Source organism: Phocoena sinus, chromosome 3 (genome assembly GCF_008692025.1).
Source record: "Phocoena sinus isolate mPhoSin1 chromosome 3, mPhoSin1.pri, whole genome shotgun sequence".
NCBI lineage: Eukaryota > Metazoa > Chordata > Mammalia > Artiodactyla > Phocoenidae > Phocoena > Phocoena sinus.
Genome location: NC_045765.1, coordinates 56959035 through 56976640, shown reverse-complemented (window position 1 = coordinate 56976640; position 17606 = coordinate 56959035). Strand labels below are relative to the sequence as shown.

Here is a 17606-nt window from a genome sequence, read left to right as displayed (position 1 = left end):
AGAAAGGAAGCTGTGTAACTGTAAGGAGTAAGGGAAATAAAGAGAGCTAACAATACAGAGCCCTAACTGTAAACACTGCTCGTTTGGTAGTTTCTGAAGTGTTTCAAACTCTTTTAGAATGAAAGTATAAAGTCAAGGAGGCATATGCTATACAGATTCAGAGAACTTGCTAAAGAAACCAAATCACATTTTTCCACTTCCCCACCTTCCCAGTGACATAACACCATCATCCTGCTCTCCTGCCTTTGCCCAGACACACTCCCTCTCTTGAAACAAACTGCTTGAACCCCACTCCATTCCCCCTCCCATTTGGCAAGAGAAAAAAAAAAGGCCTTCAGATGAACAACTATCCAATACAAATCAATTTGGAGCCCATCCATCACTGGTCTTATTTCTGGAGAAGTCTTAGCAGTTAGAATGTCAGTCTTAGAATACTACTTCCCTTTTAGTCCTTTCTTCAACAGGGAAGATCAAAGCCCCCACCACAAAAAAGAAAATAAGTTTTCTTTATATTTTTTCTCCCATCTCCCAATTCTTTGCTCTTCCCCCTATATGAGCTTGCTAAAGCTCATAGTCAAAGCTCACATCTAAAATAAAGAGGCTTGCAAGAGAAGCTCATGTAATCCCACTCCTTAAATATCACTAAGACATCTGAGATATTGTTTAGATTGTGGACTCTTACTTTGACATGCCAGCATAGGTAGATGGACAGGCAAGCACATCAGATGTCACTGTTTGGCAGCTGATAAAAGTCAGTGGTGCTATAATACTAAGCACAGAGCCACTAGATTAGTCTGTGAGGGAAGGGGATGCCTCTTCCTTCCCTTTAGTAGTAAGTTAAACCGAGCAGGCACTCTCTGGAACTCGGGTAAGTCCCTTCTTTATTCCTGCTTCAGTTTGGGGTTTTGTTTTTGTTTTTTGTCCAAATCAGAACAGTATGTAAAAGGTGGTCTTCAGATAAAAAGTTCAAAAGCCACAAGATCATAATGGCATTATACAAGATTTGAAAAGAATGTAACTGGTTCATTCCAGTGAAATTGAAAGGCATTACAGAAAGGGTAAAAGGAAAGATAGTTGTGTGTCATTATTTTTAAATCATCATTTTTCTTTGAAAAGGGACACTTGAACTAACTGTAATTGTGGTACTGTCCTACAGCTTCAAAATATCCTCAGGTTTTTGTGTAAGTCTGTGCTATATTAGACATGAGGGGGAAAGTCAAGATTTTTCTAAATAGGAGACTTAATAGTACTTTATTCATAAAATCTTTGAAATTTATTTAACATTATTTGGAATAAAATGACACTGTCATATAATAGAAGGCATTATAGAATTGAATTGTTGAACAGTAACTACTACAAACATGAAGAAAAACCTTTCAGAGTTACCTGTGTGAACATCTGTGTAAAATTTTGTTGAGACATGAATAAAATGAAACTTTTGAAAGAACATATTTTTAATTGAATTTTTTTTAAATAACAGTAATTGTTAACTATGTAGGCTGATACCAAAATGTTCAAGATAGTTGACCTTCTAAAAATATATGTAAAGAAAAATAGGGATATTTCTGGAAAATATCTACTGGCTAATTGTTAAACAGTTTATTCCTTCCTTGGTATTTGAAATTAATCTGAATGATTTGCCTGCCCAAAAAGGAATTTAAAACCAAACACTGGATTCAATTCTGCAATGGAAAAAATAAACCCATAACTATAAAACTACTTGCCTTGAAATAGAGTCTCTTCTCGTTTTTTTTAAGAGTATCTAATTAAAGCCTCCTTCTGAATGTTATTCTCCAATAATTTAAAGGCCTAATATAGTTAATTACTAAAATGCACTCTAGTTGAATGTGCTTGTATTCATAAACTCAAAATTAAGAAATGTATGACTTTTTAAGTGCCTTTTTCAATAGAATCTTTCTCTTGGCTGTTTAGTTGCATTTTTGTTCTTTCCTAAAACTGCTAATTTTAATATAACTCTAAACTACATGCACAACCTGAGGATCAAGTTATTTGGTTTAGAAGTTTTTCATTAAAAATGATACTTTCTTCAAGAGAGGAAACTGAATAATTATAAGACTATGCTTCAATGATGACAAACAATTTGGTTAATTTTATTAGTTAAAAGTTTGATTTATCATTACCTCAGAGTTGATTTATATTATATGAAACTAAATGTATTTTGAACTAAATTACTTGATATTTTAAATAAAGACAGAATCAGTATTACAACAATTTATGGCGCTAGTTTTTGTGTGTAAAGACTATATACAGTCCTGCCCAGATTTACCTTACTAATGGAAGAAATCAGAAGCAAATATAATTCTCTCACTTCGCTATATAGTAGAAACTAACACAACATTGTAAAACAACTATGCCCCAATTAAAACAAAAAAGAAGCAAATATAATTCTTTAAGGTTGATTATAGTGACACATGATTTATCAAAGGAAAAATGGGGAACCACTGTCGGAAGTCAGGAGTGCCAATGCAGAGCTAAGTAAGAAAAATGGCACCCTTCTCTTCTTGGGAAACTATAGGCTAGCTTCACAGTTGCCTTACTTCCCTTCTGTACATCCTGTTTGCCATTTCAAAAGGAAAAATAATATAGGAACTAAAGCAATTTCAAAATTAGTCTAAAATACATATTAAACATGTAAAAATAATTTAAAGTGAAACTAAATATCTAAGAGACCATCGAGACCAATAACTAGATAATACAATCTAAAAACAACAAAAAATTACAAAGGGCTCTGGAATACTGTCAGTTACATATATTATATACACACACAGAGACACACGAATATAGTCACTCCTTAATATCATCTAGTTTGGTACTATGGTCAATTGGGAATCAAAGGGAGAAAAAGAAGCAGTGAATTATAAGGTAAAACAAAATCCACTCAAGGTTGACAACAGTGAAGAACAGATGTTTGCTCTACTTTGTGAAACTGTAAAAGGGTGAAGGAGCAAATATGGACAGTAATGTTCTTTACCAAAGAAGCACATTGCTCCCCTTGATTCACCACATCATTCATCACAGATCACCAGGGCATGAATTAACTGGAGTATCAGAAGAGCTGTTCATCAGTTTTGATGAGCAAGGGGAAGAATTCAGACTGAACAGAAGCTGACATGTTATATATTTACCTGCTAATAATTTTAAATCATTAACTCTCTGTGGTTAATGAAACTGTAGCCTCTGGGCAAAAGCTAAACATGAAACCATAAAACTATCACACTGAGCAACATCACAGGTTTTCTTTTCATAAATAACCTTTTGGCAAACTTAAACTTTTCCTACATCTTGAAGGCCCTGGGCGTGCTTTAAGAATCACCCAGAGGCAAACAAACACTAATGAATTCTTTTTTCTTATTCTCAAGGGGGAAAGTCACTTGTGCAAAGACAACAGATAAAGGAATGGGAAGTCTAGAAGCCAGGAAAGTTCCACCTTGAAGTGACTTTGAAAGCACATAAGCTTTAAAAAAACAAGCAAAAAAACAAAGCACAAAAACTCTTAAAGATCTTAAACAGTACTGTTTTTTATGCAAATACTGTAACTGAATCATCTTCTTCTTTTGAAGGAACAATATTCTTCAAGAGAAGGCCACTCTATCAAAGCCAGGAGCACAGTATTCCCAGGATCTCAACAACGAGGTGCAGACCAAGGTTGCTTCTGATTCACTGCAACCTTGTATAATTCCAGGCTTGCAGCCCCAGATTCGGGACCCCACCCTTCCAGGAGCAAATCATTATAAGTTGCCTTCAACTTCCATAAACCAGCTAAGCATGTTTAACTACGAACGTCCAAAACACTTCATCCAATCCCAAAACCCATGTGGCTCCAGACTGCAGCCTCCTGGACCGGAAACCTCCAGCTACTCTAGCCAGACCAAACAGTCTTCTATTATAATCCAGCCCCGCCAGTGCAAAGAGCAAAGATTTTCTGCCTCCTCAACAGTGAGCTCTCACATCACTATGTCCTCCTCTGCTTTCCCTGGTTCTCCTCAGCAGCTTGCTGGCTCCAACCCAGGCCAAAGGGTTACAGCCACTTATAACCAGTCCCCAGCCAACTTCCTCAGCTCCATATTACCATCACAGCCTGATTACAATAGCAGTAACATCCCTTCCACTGTGGACTCCAAGTAAGTGAATTTTTAAAATATATATAGAGAGACAGACAGACAGACAGAACTGTGTATACCGTGAGCTTGTATCTGGGGGAGAAGGGGAGATAGGTTATGTACGTCATTCTTCACTATCTAAAAAGTCAATGTGACATCACAGTCTCATTCCATATTTCTCCTAGAACACCTTAAACCAGGGTACTGGCAATAAGTCATCTGACCCATTCTCCAGGTTGAGCTGAACCCAAATCACCTATTACATAACACAATTACTTACCTACTATTTTCCATCTTCAAAAAAAATATTTTTAACATACCCAGGAACAGTGAACTATTCCCCCACCTCTAAGTTACGTTCCTCATGCTGTAAATTTAATTGCTCTGGTTCTGAGCTTAGCTGAGGTGAACACCTGTCTGCTCTTCTTCAGATAGGATTTCCTCTCACATAAGCAGAGGCTATTAAGTTTCTCCTCAGTCTTAGTCTTTTCTTCCTATCCATTTTCCCCTCTGATCCTGAACAACCACTTGGCTAAAAAGAAAATATGGGATTCAAACACTGAAGTATATGAATTTTCCCTATGATCAGAAGGAAGGACTGAATAGGTAAAGGCTCATGATCTTAAGGTTTCCTCTGGTAATTAAAACTACACTTTGTTCAAATTGGTTAGACCAACCTAAATACAGGGAAGCATACCTGAAGCCTTATGCAAGCATGTACTATTTCCACAGCCCTAAAACTGTCCTAGGAGAACCTGATATGAAGAAGGACAAAGTGGTTGTGCTTTTTTTAAAACATGAACTGAATACTTTGTGCTTATGCAAACTCTGGGCTATCAGTTTTCCTATTCCTTGGCTGGCTAGAACATCAGAGAATTAATCAGAGGCATCTGAAAAACTGTGTGATGGAATATATTTTGTTGGTTACAGACTTATCAACAGATTTGCTGAAATTCTTGCTAATTTCTCTCAGTTTTCTCTAGAGGCTAAGTTTTCTAGAGATTCCTATTTTTGGTGACAACTCTGGAAACCTAGGTGAACTCACCAGAGCAATTCAACTTGCAAAGAAACCTTTTCAATATTTTTAAAAATAAAAATGAGGAAAGCCAAAAACATTCGTTAGAATCCTATAGATACTAGGTTGAACCATTTGAAATGGCTGATAGTTAAAAATTTTTGACTGACAAAAAAGGCATTCTCATAGGTTTGGCCTAATGATTTTAAAAGATGCCTTCAAGAGTTAAGAGCCCGCTCTTTCTCTTCTATCTCAAATTCCCATTATACCCATTATCACATATTGTAGATTTTTCTTACTTATATTTTACCCATATAATCTTTTTCCATCTAGCTTTCAATTATTTACAGATTTCTTGTATAAGCATGTTTAAATCTAAAATAACTCTTTCTCACTAAAATACTTTTCTTAGTAAAGGCTCTAATCCTATTCCAAATTCCTGCCCAGAAAAGAAAGCCACCAAATAAATACTAGTGAGCCTCAACCATGCACCTAGCTCTCTGCACAGAACTAAGAGAGGAAGGAAGGAAAAAACAGAGAGGATAAGAAATAAAGCACAGAAGGACCCCAAACCAGAGATCAAAGATCCAGCTTTAGCTGCTCCATTTTCAGCAACCATAGATAACTCTTTTAATCTTCCCACAGCCACTTGATACCAGTTCAGTGTCCAGCTGCACAGGTGGAAAGCTCTGGCCCTTTGAACATTTGTGCACAACTCCCTCATTTTTACGATGGGCTGAAGTTTGCCCTGTCTTCTATAATAATCCCTTGGATTCTGACCTAGAGAAGTCTGAAAGCTTTTTTTAGCTTTTCATCAGTAGAAAACCCTTAAGCAAATGTTTTATTCAGTTTATCAAACCACAGACTAGAAATTCAGGGGAACTCTTTAACTATTCCTTTCAAAAAGCTTGCTGTGTGACATTCCTCAAGTTTTCCTTACCTGCTCAGTGATTCAGTTTTCTGATCTGTAATAAAAGTAAGGATTTAGGTGATTAATGATAGGGGGAGAAAAAAAAACCTATAAAGCATTGTGCAAGTATAATATTAGTTTCTAATTATGAACAGATATCAAGTCCTAACACTTAAACCATCTAAACTGGTAATAATGCAGATATTCAGTAAATAAAAAGGTGACTGAGATTACATATATATCAGTGATTCTCAGGCTTGGTTTTGATAGTCCTTCAGGATTTCTCAGATATATTACATCATATTATGACAGTCTGACAAAAGAATTATTTAATGCTAATTCACTTTAACCAAACACATATGACTGTTTTTTTTTTTAGCTGGAAAAACAAAAAAACAAATGGGCTATTCTAACTTCATACAGTTGGAGACATAGTAGATCTATAAAACCAAAGAAATTTTACCACTTTGGCCTGGGAATTCAATCTTAAAACAAAACAAAAACATCTCACTATTTATTTAAACACTTGGTTTGACTATTTGCTTCACTGAACAAATCAGATACAGACAATCCTGAATATCTGAAATACAAGGAGGGAAAATGTATATAATCAACTTTCAATACAGAGCATCTTGAACATAATGGAAAATATTCATTCACTGAACTGACAGTGAGTATTCCCTCACTATTTTGCAGGCTTTGTGTTAGTGGATACAAATAATACAACGGTGAGTAACAAAACATCTTTTTTTTCTTCAGTGTATTTACAATCTAGAGATTACTAACCAAGACCCCAAAGCCTGCAAAAATTAAAACTCTGGCTCCACTCAGAGGAAATGCATTTCCACTTAGCTTACAAGTTCTTTTAATGATGCTTGCGAATTTTTGAACAGGGGCATGTCAGAGAACAGACCAAGGCTGCCTCATCTGGGTATCTGGATTTATTATGATAATGGTAAAGTATTCATTGAGGGCAGTGGCCAGTTTTCCCACATTAAATAGATATAAGCTAGCACCTTCAGAGCCCTAAATAAATAAACTAGGTAAAATCTGAATAAACCCTGTGAAAAGTGTGAGCTACCTAACAGATCTAAAAATATAGGACTCCCTAAATACCACCCCTGTCCTCTATCAGAATCAGCAGGGGAACACCAGGAGGGGGCAAGGACATCTTGGAAGAAAATTTAGGGTTGGAATTTGAAATAAGGATTTAAACCAAACTCTTCAACTGCCAATCAAATTTGCTTTTTTTCCCCCCAAAACTCCTTTTTTTCTCAGTTTACATTTCTTTCTCCTTCCTCCTCTAATCATCCCTTTCTCTAAAAATCACTTATGCAATGTTGAAGAAACTGTTATTACTGTACAAGTCGTTATATAGTGCCATACTTGGATTGTCTAGAATATGAATAGGAAGTAGAAATTAAAATGTAAACTGTAGACTCCATTCAAAGCAAGAGAATATTCACTAATACCAGTGGTTATGCTGATAAATGTTTAACAATCAGCTCTGGAGGAAAGAGCCATGGTTTGTGGTATTTACCAATTTCCCTGGTGTAGATACTCCCACCACCACCAATTTCAAACTTTCAGCATGAGATCACAGTGAGCTGGGAAGAGACACTAAAAATCAGTTCTCTTGAGCCCGTATGAGTCAGCTCCAGCACATCACTGCTTACTATCCACCCATAAATCAAACTCAGGAAATTCAGTTGGAATATTGGAAGAACTCTCAAGCTGCCAGTAACTAGACTTACTCTCACTTCTTTAGGGAAGATCTTCAAGGAAGGACATTCTCCTTATGTCTAATCTAAATTGCTCCTCCTGCTACTTAATTTTCATTTGCCAAGATGAAAAGAAACAAAAACAAAAACAAAAAACAGCTAGTAACCATTCTTATAAAATCCTTCTTGACTGTTATTAGGGCAATTGGTGTTTTAATAACACCAGCAGTACTAAATGGTAAATTCAACCTACCTAAACGTGACTGACAAAATGATGCCAATTCTATTTTACATACCACACCTTACTTTAAAGATCTTCTTTTTAAGAAATCTTTTTTTCTTTTTAAAGCTATCAACAACCCTCAGTTGGCCAACCTGTAAATGCTAAGCCATCCCAAAATGCAAATGCTAAGCCCACACCAAGGACTCCTGACCATGAAATACAAGGATCAAAAGAAGCTCTGATTCAAGATTTGGAGAGAAAGCTAAAATGCAAGGACAACCTTCTTCATAATGGAAACCAAGTGAGCAAGATGTCTATTTTGTATTAAAAAAAAAAAAAAGCCAATAAAACTATAAAATCTAATCTCAATAAGAATGTTGTTTCTGTCTCACAGATCTATGTCCATATAATCAGCAAGGGAGAGGAGTATCTAAAAAAAGGGAATATTTGGATCCTATTCTGTATTTCTCTGCATGAAATCCCCTCTAGGAGTTCAGTAGTAAAAGAATGAAGCAAATGAAAAAAAAAAAAAAAAACCCAATCTGAATGATTCAATTTTGTTTTAAGCATTACCATAAAAATATGTCTGATGACCAAATAACTAATGGGAAATGCTGTCAACCTGACTTCTCCATGTACTTTGGTATATATTATTGATGGAAAAATAGCTATAATTCTTATTATACACGTTGTATTAGTCACTGATCTCTGAAAGAGTACTACTATATGCCTTTAATCCAAATACACTTAACATACGAGTTGCACTGCTCTTAACCAGAAATTAGTAAATCAAATATAGTGTTCACTCAATATAAGTTATTTCTGAATCTAAGGACATACTGTACTATATTCAAAGACAGAGCCAACAGGTACATGCAGAACAAGGAGGAAGACAAAGAATTTCCCTTTATTGGGGAGAGAGCCTTATTTAAGGGTGATTATGCTTGCCTTTACTAGGAGAAGAAAGAAAACAGAGATGAATATTACAGATGAGGGAAGTGGCACTAGAACGAAAGGAAAATGCTTTGAATGAAAGAAAATGTTTTTTTATAAACATAGTATCTATCATTCAATAGGCATAACTATACTTCTTTGGTATAATTCTTGGTAGTTTTAAGGTAAAGCTATACAAATAACTTTTATTAAATCTCATTACTATCTCCTTTATGATTTATTTCTTTAAAGCGGCTAACATATGAGGAGAAGATGGCTCGCAGATTACTAGGACCACAGAATGCAGCTGCTGTGTTTCAAGCTCAAAATGACAGTGAGGCACAAGATCCAGCACAGGTAAATTAAAATAATCTTTATCTAACTGGAGCACTTTTCTTTTGTGTGATTTTTAAATATCTGCTTTTCTAAATGCTTATAAATAGCATTTGAAGCAAAAGTCAATTACTTCCATACTCCATTACATATAAAAAGTAGAGGCCATGATGGGTTGAATATATACACAAAAATTTTTAATTTTACCCCATTTTCTGGTAGTTCTAGTATCTGCATATGAAATGTTATAAAGTCAAAACACCAGAAGACTAATGGTGTCACTTTTCATCTGGACATTTAGGGGTCAGTTAAACCGAGGACTCTCCCTACAATGTCTACATGGACAGAAAATTTATGAGTTGTAAATCTTTCACAGGACAAAAGTTAAAACTCTAAACCAAAGTAATTATAACCTTTTCTCATAAGCTGTTTATCATTTCAATGTTTTAAAATAAACTCATGTACTAATGAAACATCCAATTTCTTCTGTCATGTGCCTGTATCTTAAAATGATTCTTATTAAAAACAAAACAAAATAAACAACAAAAACCTTATGAGTAATGGCTCCAGGATTAACAACAGCATCCTTTCCAAGGGATTAACTTTATCCAGAACATAAAGTGAATATCCCACAGGCGTGTTCCTGATCAACTTCATTTTAACAAGTTAACCTCAAAGAGAAGTGTACAGCTGGAGAGGCAAAATGAACTGTTATTGCTCTTCTATCTTCCTTCTGTAGTTACCTCTCATTCCTTCCTAAAAACTCCACAAGAAACTGGAAGCCAAACCGAGCATTCAAGAATTCCAACCTTCTACAGTATAGGAAGATGAAAATAAGACTTTTGTTTCTGTTAAATGTGACTAGATCTACTGAAAAGGATAGAGCAGGGTCTAGCACAGCAAGTAACTAGAACCTGAGAACAGAACTTAAATCTCTTTCGGCTACTAAGGAGTTCACACACTCATTTATTCAACTAATTTATATGAAGTACCTACTGTGTTTTGGGCTCTGGAGTTGGTACAGGAGATTACAGCAAGAATAAGACACAAATATATCTCTATTAGAAGAAATAACCCAAAGTAACATTAGATTGATGATGGTTTATGTTATAAATTCACAGTGTATGATTTCAAGGTCAAGGGTGTATTGTTTTTCTCATTCATTCTTTAAAAACTTTAAAATGAAGGTGAAGGTACCAAGAAAAGAGATAGCAGCAAAACATATTATGAAATCAGAAAAGAAAAATCTTATGTTTTTTGGTACACTTCAAACAGTCTACTTAAATAATACAAAATGTCATCAAATTACATATAACTGAAATATCACACCTATGAATATGAATACATACGTGTTCAAACCACTACAGGAAAAGGTCAAAAACTTAATTTAGATATTATGAGTTTAAGTGGATTATTCTTATTTTTTACCAAAAAATTCACTGATCTTTTGACATTTGGCTTAGAGAAACTCAAAGCCCAGCCAAAAATTATTACAGAGTTGTAAGAATTTTGTTTTAGAATGACAAAATACATTAAAGTTCATCCCAAAATAAATTATTTGTACTGATCTGCTATGTTGTTTTTCATATATTTGGGTAAGGACTATATTTTCTACTTCTTTGTATCTCTCACTATACCAAGCACAATGAAATATACGGAATAGGCACTAAATATTTAATCAGTTAATTCTATTATAAATTCATCAATTCCTGATTTTATCCTCAAATATGAATAATTTTCTGGTGCTCAGATGTAAATTCTAAAAGATAACTGCTTAAATTAAATACACCCTTATTAGGCAGGAAGTAAGTAATGTTGTTTTTCAAAGGCTTTTCATAACTCTACACATAGCTTCCACAGTGTCCATCAGGATTTTGTGCCATGAGCTAAAAAGAAAATTATTTTCCAGTCTAATATGTGTTTACTGCTGTTGGTGCCACTTATGAGCAGTAGGCATAATACCCTGTATCTACTGCCAACACAAATGACTTCATGACTATTCCTGTTTTACCAAAGGACAATCTGTACTATGTGCTCCCATTTCAAATACACCAGGGGGACTCCTCATCCTTTGTCATAAAATCGTCATCTAAAAAACGAACCACTACCAATTCAAAGTCTAGTTAATTTTCATAAATCGTATCTATTGAATAGTCTTAATTCTGGGGATTTCTTGCTAGAGCATTAGAAGGTAAGTGTACTATATTTTAAATGCTTAACAGCTAAATATATAGAACTATCCATGACAGTACAAATACAGCCACAACAGAAATGTTCTTTTCAACTACGACTACTAAATTCTGCTTCATTTCAAGCTAACAACAGCATGTTAACATTATCACTTTGTTTTAACTTCAAGCAGCACAATTCAGAACATGCACGACTGCAACTTCCTACATCACAAGTAAGGTAAAAAAAAATTTTTTTTAATTTTAAAGAAATATATATTTTGCTACCTAAAATGTTTGCAGCTTTAAAAAAATGTAATATTTACAAAGCCCTCAAGCTTCTTACATACTTCTTATACAAAGCAATGTGACCAGAGGGGATAACAGGTTGGAAGGGATAAATCAGGAGTTTGGGATTAACAGATACACGCTACTATGTGTAAAATAGATAAACAACAAGGACCTACCATATAGCACAGGGAACTATTTTCAATGTCTTATAATAACCTATAATGGAAAAGAATCTGAAGAATCTACATATATTTAATATATATGTTATATATATATAACTGAATCACTTTATTGTACACCTGAAGCTAACACAACATTGTAAATTAACTATACTGCAATAAAAAAATATGGTTACAAAAAAAGAAAATAATGTTTATACTGCTTTAGAACCAATTGAAAAAAAACAATGTGAATTTTCTAATGTCAAAGATGACAATAAAAATTTTTATCTGTTAATTATCACAACTATCTCAGAGGAAACTGTTTTTAATGTTTTGGTGAAATAAGCCAGGACCATGTTTCCATGCTAAACAACTTTTTCATAACAATGGAAACCTGATTCTAATTATACAATCTTTGCATGTGACTAGAATTGTCCATGGGGTACTCTGCATTTTAATAGATCAGTTTCTTCATCAATTCATGGCACTGAAAAAAGAAACAAAGATGTATAATTTGTATCAGGTGTTTCTAAATTGCTACCACTTCTAATAGTCATCAAATATGCCACAGCTAAATACAGCTCTGCAGCCTCTCTCCATTGTTACTACACTATCAGATCAAACAGCATAGACTTTAGGGTTTCAAATTTGATGGCTAAACTATATTTGCATGAAAGGAAGAGCAATGACGACTCTTCTGCATAGTGATTATTAAAATATTTTTGTAGAAGTAGATCATCTTCAAGGGGAGATGTGAATGATCAGGATGCAATCCAGGAGAAATTTTACCCGCCTCGTTTCATTCAAGTGCCAGAGAACATGTCAATTGAAGAAGGAAGATTCTGCAGAATGGACTTCAAAGTAAGAGAAAAGTGGAGAAAAATTAACAATGGGATACTAAGTTTTGAAAAATGTCCTCCTCCTCTTCATAGCTTTCTACACAGCTTGACAAGAAATATGTATAATAGATAAGAACACAAACTCTGGAGCTAAGTTTACTTGGGTTAGAATCCTGGCCCTGCCACTTTACAGCTGTGTAACCTGAGACAAGTCACTTAACAACTTTATGCTTTTGTTTCTCTGGGAATAACAAATATATCTACCTCATAAAGCTGTGTGAGGATTAACTAAGTAAACAGGTATAAGGTACTCAAAATAGTGCCTACCACCTAATACTCTATATAAATGAAGCTTTCATAGCAATAGGATTTCTAAAGTAGAATGCCTCTTTAAAGAAATTCAAGTCACCCTGCTCTCTCTTGGCCTAGAAGAATTCTTCAGGCTAAAATAACTTATTAGAAAGGCCTACATTTTTATTATCCTCATTTTGGAGAACTTTTTCTTATAAATGTTTTTTCAGATTCCTTATGAATGAAAGTCAGTGTATGGATTTAATTGTCAAGACTTACGAAAACACTTAACAAAATGCCATTTATACACCAGAACTACAGCTCAAGAACACTCAGTTTTGGAAAGGTTATTTGGAAAGGTTATCAGCAAGTCTCATATATATGGGCCTCTGGGACTTCATTCACACTTGCCATTAGCCAGAAAAGCCATATGACTTCCATATTCCTTGTGGAGACCAATATAAGATAACTTAACGTCCTTAATATAGTAATTAAGAGATCTTTAGGAGCCTGAGGTTGTTTATAAAAGAGCTAGATGTGTTTTCAGATAGTATGAAAATACTGTATTAATTTCAAGTGTTATAGTTTTTACTATTTTGTTAAAAATTATTGAAAGAAAATATCTTTTAAGCTCTTGTTTTGCATTTTCAATCACAAACCCACTCAGATACTGAACTGTTAAAATTCATAAATGGACAAATGGGTCCCAGTGATCTATAATTTAAAATTCTATCTCCTTGTGTTTTCATTTCTAGGTTAGTGGACTACCAGCTCCTGATGTGTCATGGTATCTAAATGGACAACCAGTTCAATCAGATGATTTTCACAAAATGATAGTGTCTGAAAAGGGTTTTCATTCACTCATCTTCGAAGTGGTCAGAGCTTCAGATGCAGGGGCTTATACATGTGTTGCCAAGAATAGAGCAGGAGAAGCCACCTTTACTGTGCAGCTGGACGTCCTGGGTAAGCTTTCAAAGAGATCCTACAGAGCTCCTTAAAATTTTGTAGAATCAAATAAGAAAGTGTTAAAAAAGAAAAACCCCAAGGACTTTCTATTTAAGGTTAATGTCTATACTATACAACCCAGTAGAACATGAATTTTTATGTAAAAGCCACGGTGGGCAGGGGTTAGTGCTCTTGAGCGAAACTCAGTGAAACTAGAATGACAGATCTACCACTAAAGCTTTTCTGGAAGAGAAATAAAGGTAAAATTTCAGACAGACCAAAGAAGGTAGTATATATTCTAGATACATTTCTAGATGTACAGTAGATGTACAGTATTTGTAGATATGATTAAAGGGTCTTAATATGAAAATTTTTAGTCTAATCATTTATCTGGTCTACAGTCTAAAATAATCAATCTGACTCACATTTTCACAGAATTGCTATAATCACACATAGTTTAAAACTGAAGGGTAAATGTCAACTTTTAGCCTTAGACTATGCACTGTTTACCAGGAAACTAGTCTCTATGACAACAAAAACATGCTTACTTGCTTTAGAAAACAAGTATGGTAAAACTCATATCTCAAATTTGTCTTTAGTAGGGCAGTTCTCATAAAACTAATGTCCTGTCTTAAAATATTACAATTCAAATGCTCTAAATATATCACATTTGCAATGACTTAAGCCACAATATACTGCATAAGCAATATTTTGCTATAATTCACTGCTTATTATATAAAAACTTAATCAAGTTCAAGGATGGGCAATCTTGAGTTTGTATTCTACCCAGATGAATGAAAAATCTTTAAGATTATTCTATGATATAATAAGGGCCCTCAGACTAAGGGAAAAACTAGTGATCTGGGAATTTATACACACACACACACACACACAAAATCCAAGTGATTAAGCTTACGGCAAATCCTTTCTGTGCCAATAGCTCCAAAACTACTATAATGTTAGAGCTGAAAAAGACTTTAACAGGCATCCGTCCAATCTCCTCCTTACTCCTTCAGAAAAGTTAGGGTTATAGTATTATAGTATCAGTTCCTCTTTTCCCTCAGGTATTTGAAGAAAACTAAAGACATAATTATTATTGGCATTTGTATATTATTTTATAGTTTACAAAGTGTGTCTTCATTCATTATCGCAATTGATCCTCACAATAATTTTGTGCTTTGGTGGGCAGAGCAGTAACTATTTCTTGGGTATCATTTTACAACAGATAAAATTTAGCCTCAGAGAAACTAAACAAAATTTTCCCCAATGTGGCATGACTGGTGGGGCAAACAGAATTCAAACCCAAGTTGCTGGTACTCTTTCCACCACTCATGCTGCCTCTCTATAGCTGAGATGATCTCAACTTGACTTAAATTCTTCCAATGAAACATGATTATAAATTCAACGCATCATTACATTACTGTTTTAGAACTATAAATAGTATACAATACACAACAGTATTGCATATTATTTTAACTACAGCTGAAACATAAAGCTTCCAATCCTGTCGTTAGTACTTTTTTAAACTTTTATATCAGCATACAAAATTCATAATACTTTGGTTTGACTTAATATTGTTTATAATATTTCAAATACATGACTTTTTTATTAATATGTAGCAAAAGAACATAGAAGAGCACCAATGTTCATCTACAAACCACAGAGTAAAAAAGTTTTTGAGGGAGACTCAGTGAAGCTAGAATGCCAAATCTCAGCTATACCACCACCTAAGCTTTTCTGGAAAAGAAATAATGAAATGGTACAATTCAACACTGATCGAATAAGGTAGGATAAGTATTTCTAGACTTAACTATACTGTACTTGGGTGAATCCAGTTATACTTTGAAATGTATTATAAATGGCATGCATCTGTGACCTCAATTTGTCTAATTTTAAAAACATATAGATGAAACTAACACAATATTGTAAATCAACTATACTTCAACTTTTAAAATATATATATATAGAAATATAATAAGCCTCATTAAGCCAGATCCCACTAATCAGAAATTTAAGGGATAAAGTAGGCTAGGATTTACCTTTTTACTAACAATAAAAGAAGATGGCTCAAGGAAATATGATACAAACAAGACTGGGGGGGGATGTTTAATTCAAAAAAACCCATAGCTATTTGGCAATGACTAGCTACAGACTCAGAATTTCCAAATGCTTTTTTTCTTCCTATTAGTCTGACTCTGTAGGTCACAGGCATCATAAATAAATTCTCACAGGAAAACTAATTCCTTTACTTTCAATTTTTGTTTCTTTCCAGTTTATATCATGATAACTCTGGAAGAGTTACTTTACTGATAAAAGATGTAAACAAGAAAGACGCTGGGTGGTATACTGTGTCTGCAGTTAATGAAGCTGGAGTGACCACATGTAACACGAGATTAGATGTTACAGGTATCTCATGCTGTTATACAGTGCTATGTCAAGTGTTATAAAGAACTTAACTGGAAAGATTTAATAAGAAACATAAATTCAAGCATAGCATAAATTCTGAAGGATTCTCCCCATACATAATCAGTTTTGATTTTTTTTTCTCTCCCTGTCTGATAATGACTACCTAGTGCAACCCATTTGTTTAGGACAAGTTTTCTAAATTAACGTTTATTTGATCCATTTCAGCCCGTCCAAACCAAACTCCTCCAGCTCCTAAGCAGTTACGTGTCCGACCAACTTTCAGCAAATATTTAGCACTTAACGGGAAAGGTCTGGATGTGAAACAAGCTTTTAACCCTGAAGGAGAGTTTCAGCGTCTGGCAGCTCAATCTGGACTCTATGAAAGTGAAGAACTTTAATAACTCTACCAACATTGGAAAACACAACAACTACACTATTAGCAATATATTCAATTAAATGTTTGAAATAAATCCATAGCTGTATTAACAGATTATGGTTTTAATTAGGTAATACAACTAATATATATTTATAATGCGTTTATCCTTTGACTCTTGCACATTCTGTTTACCTCTCTGGTTTGTGAAGCCTACAGAAAATCTGGGTTTGTAATTGTAGATGAAGATCTTAAAAAATGTGGGATTTTAATATTTAAGTCATACACATTTTACAACTACAGTTTAGAAATGAATATCAACGTTTTAAACACATCTAGTGAGTAATAAGATTTACTGGTACTGCTTTCTAAATACTGTTTTACCCGTTTTCTCTGATAGGAATACTAACATGGTATAGATTATCTGAGTGTTCCTTAGTTTTATGTCAAAAGAGAATAAAATTTCAAATATTTAAAACAGACTGTCTTATCTTCACAAAAGTCTAGATCTTTAAGATAAAACTGCTGGTTTGTACCTATTAAGCGACACACAGCAAAACCTATGAATAACAAGTTCCAAGAGACCAACAATATTATACTCTAGAACAGCCTGTCTTGGTGAAGCTCACTTACAGCTAATTTCTCCAGAGAGGGAACTAGACTTTTTACGGTTTGCACTTCGAAGGCAACCAGAATAACTTAAACCATGACAGAATCTCTCCTGAAATTGTGATTTTGTTTTAACCAAATAGGTTTCTAATGCTTTAAGATCTTTGAGTCTACTGAGCTCAATGGATTAAGAATAGACTGCAGAGTCATCTACCTAATTCTTATATTTAATGTAAATTTGAATACCTATATTTTGGGCTTTTTTCC

General features: G+C 34.2%; 1 protein-coding gene across 1 annotated transcript; it reads left to right on the top strand.

Moving 5' to 3' along the window:
- The first annotated feature begins 791 nt into the window (after positions 1 to 791).
- Positions 792 to 17210, top strand: MYOT (myotilin). The gene is made up of 10 exons (XM_032627881.1): positions 792 to 868; positions 3582 to 4142; positions 8117 to 8291; positions 9176 to 9280; positions 11616 to 11665; positions 12605 to 12737; positions 13762 to 13969; positions 15571 to 15736; positions 16224 to 16357; positions 16583 to 17210. The coding sequence occupies exons 2-10, from the start codon at positions 3787 to 3789 to the stop codon at positions 16753 to 16755; spliced, it is 1500 nt and encodes a 499-aa protein (XP_032483772.1). The 5' UTR covers positions 792 to 868; positions 3582 to 3786; the 3' UTR covers positions 16756 to 17210.
- The last annotated feature ends 396 nt before the right edge of the window (positions 17211 to 17606 follow it).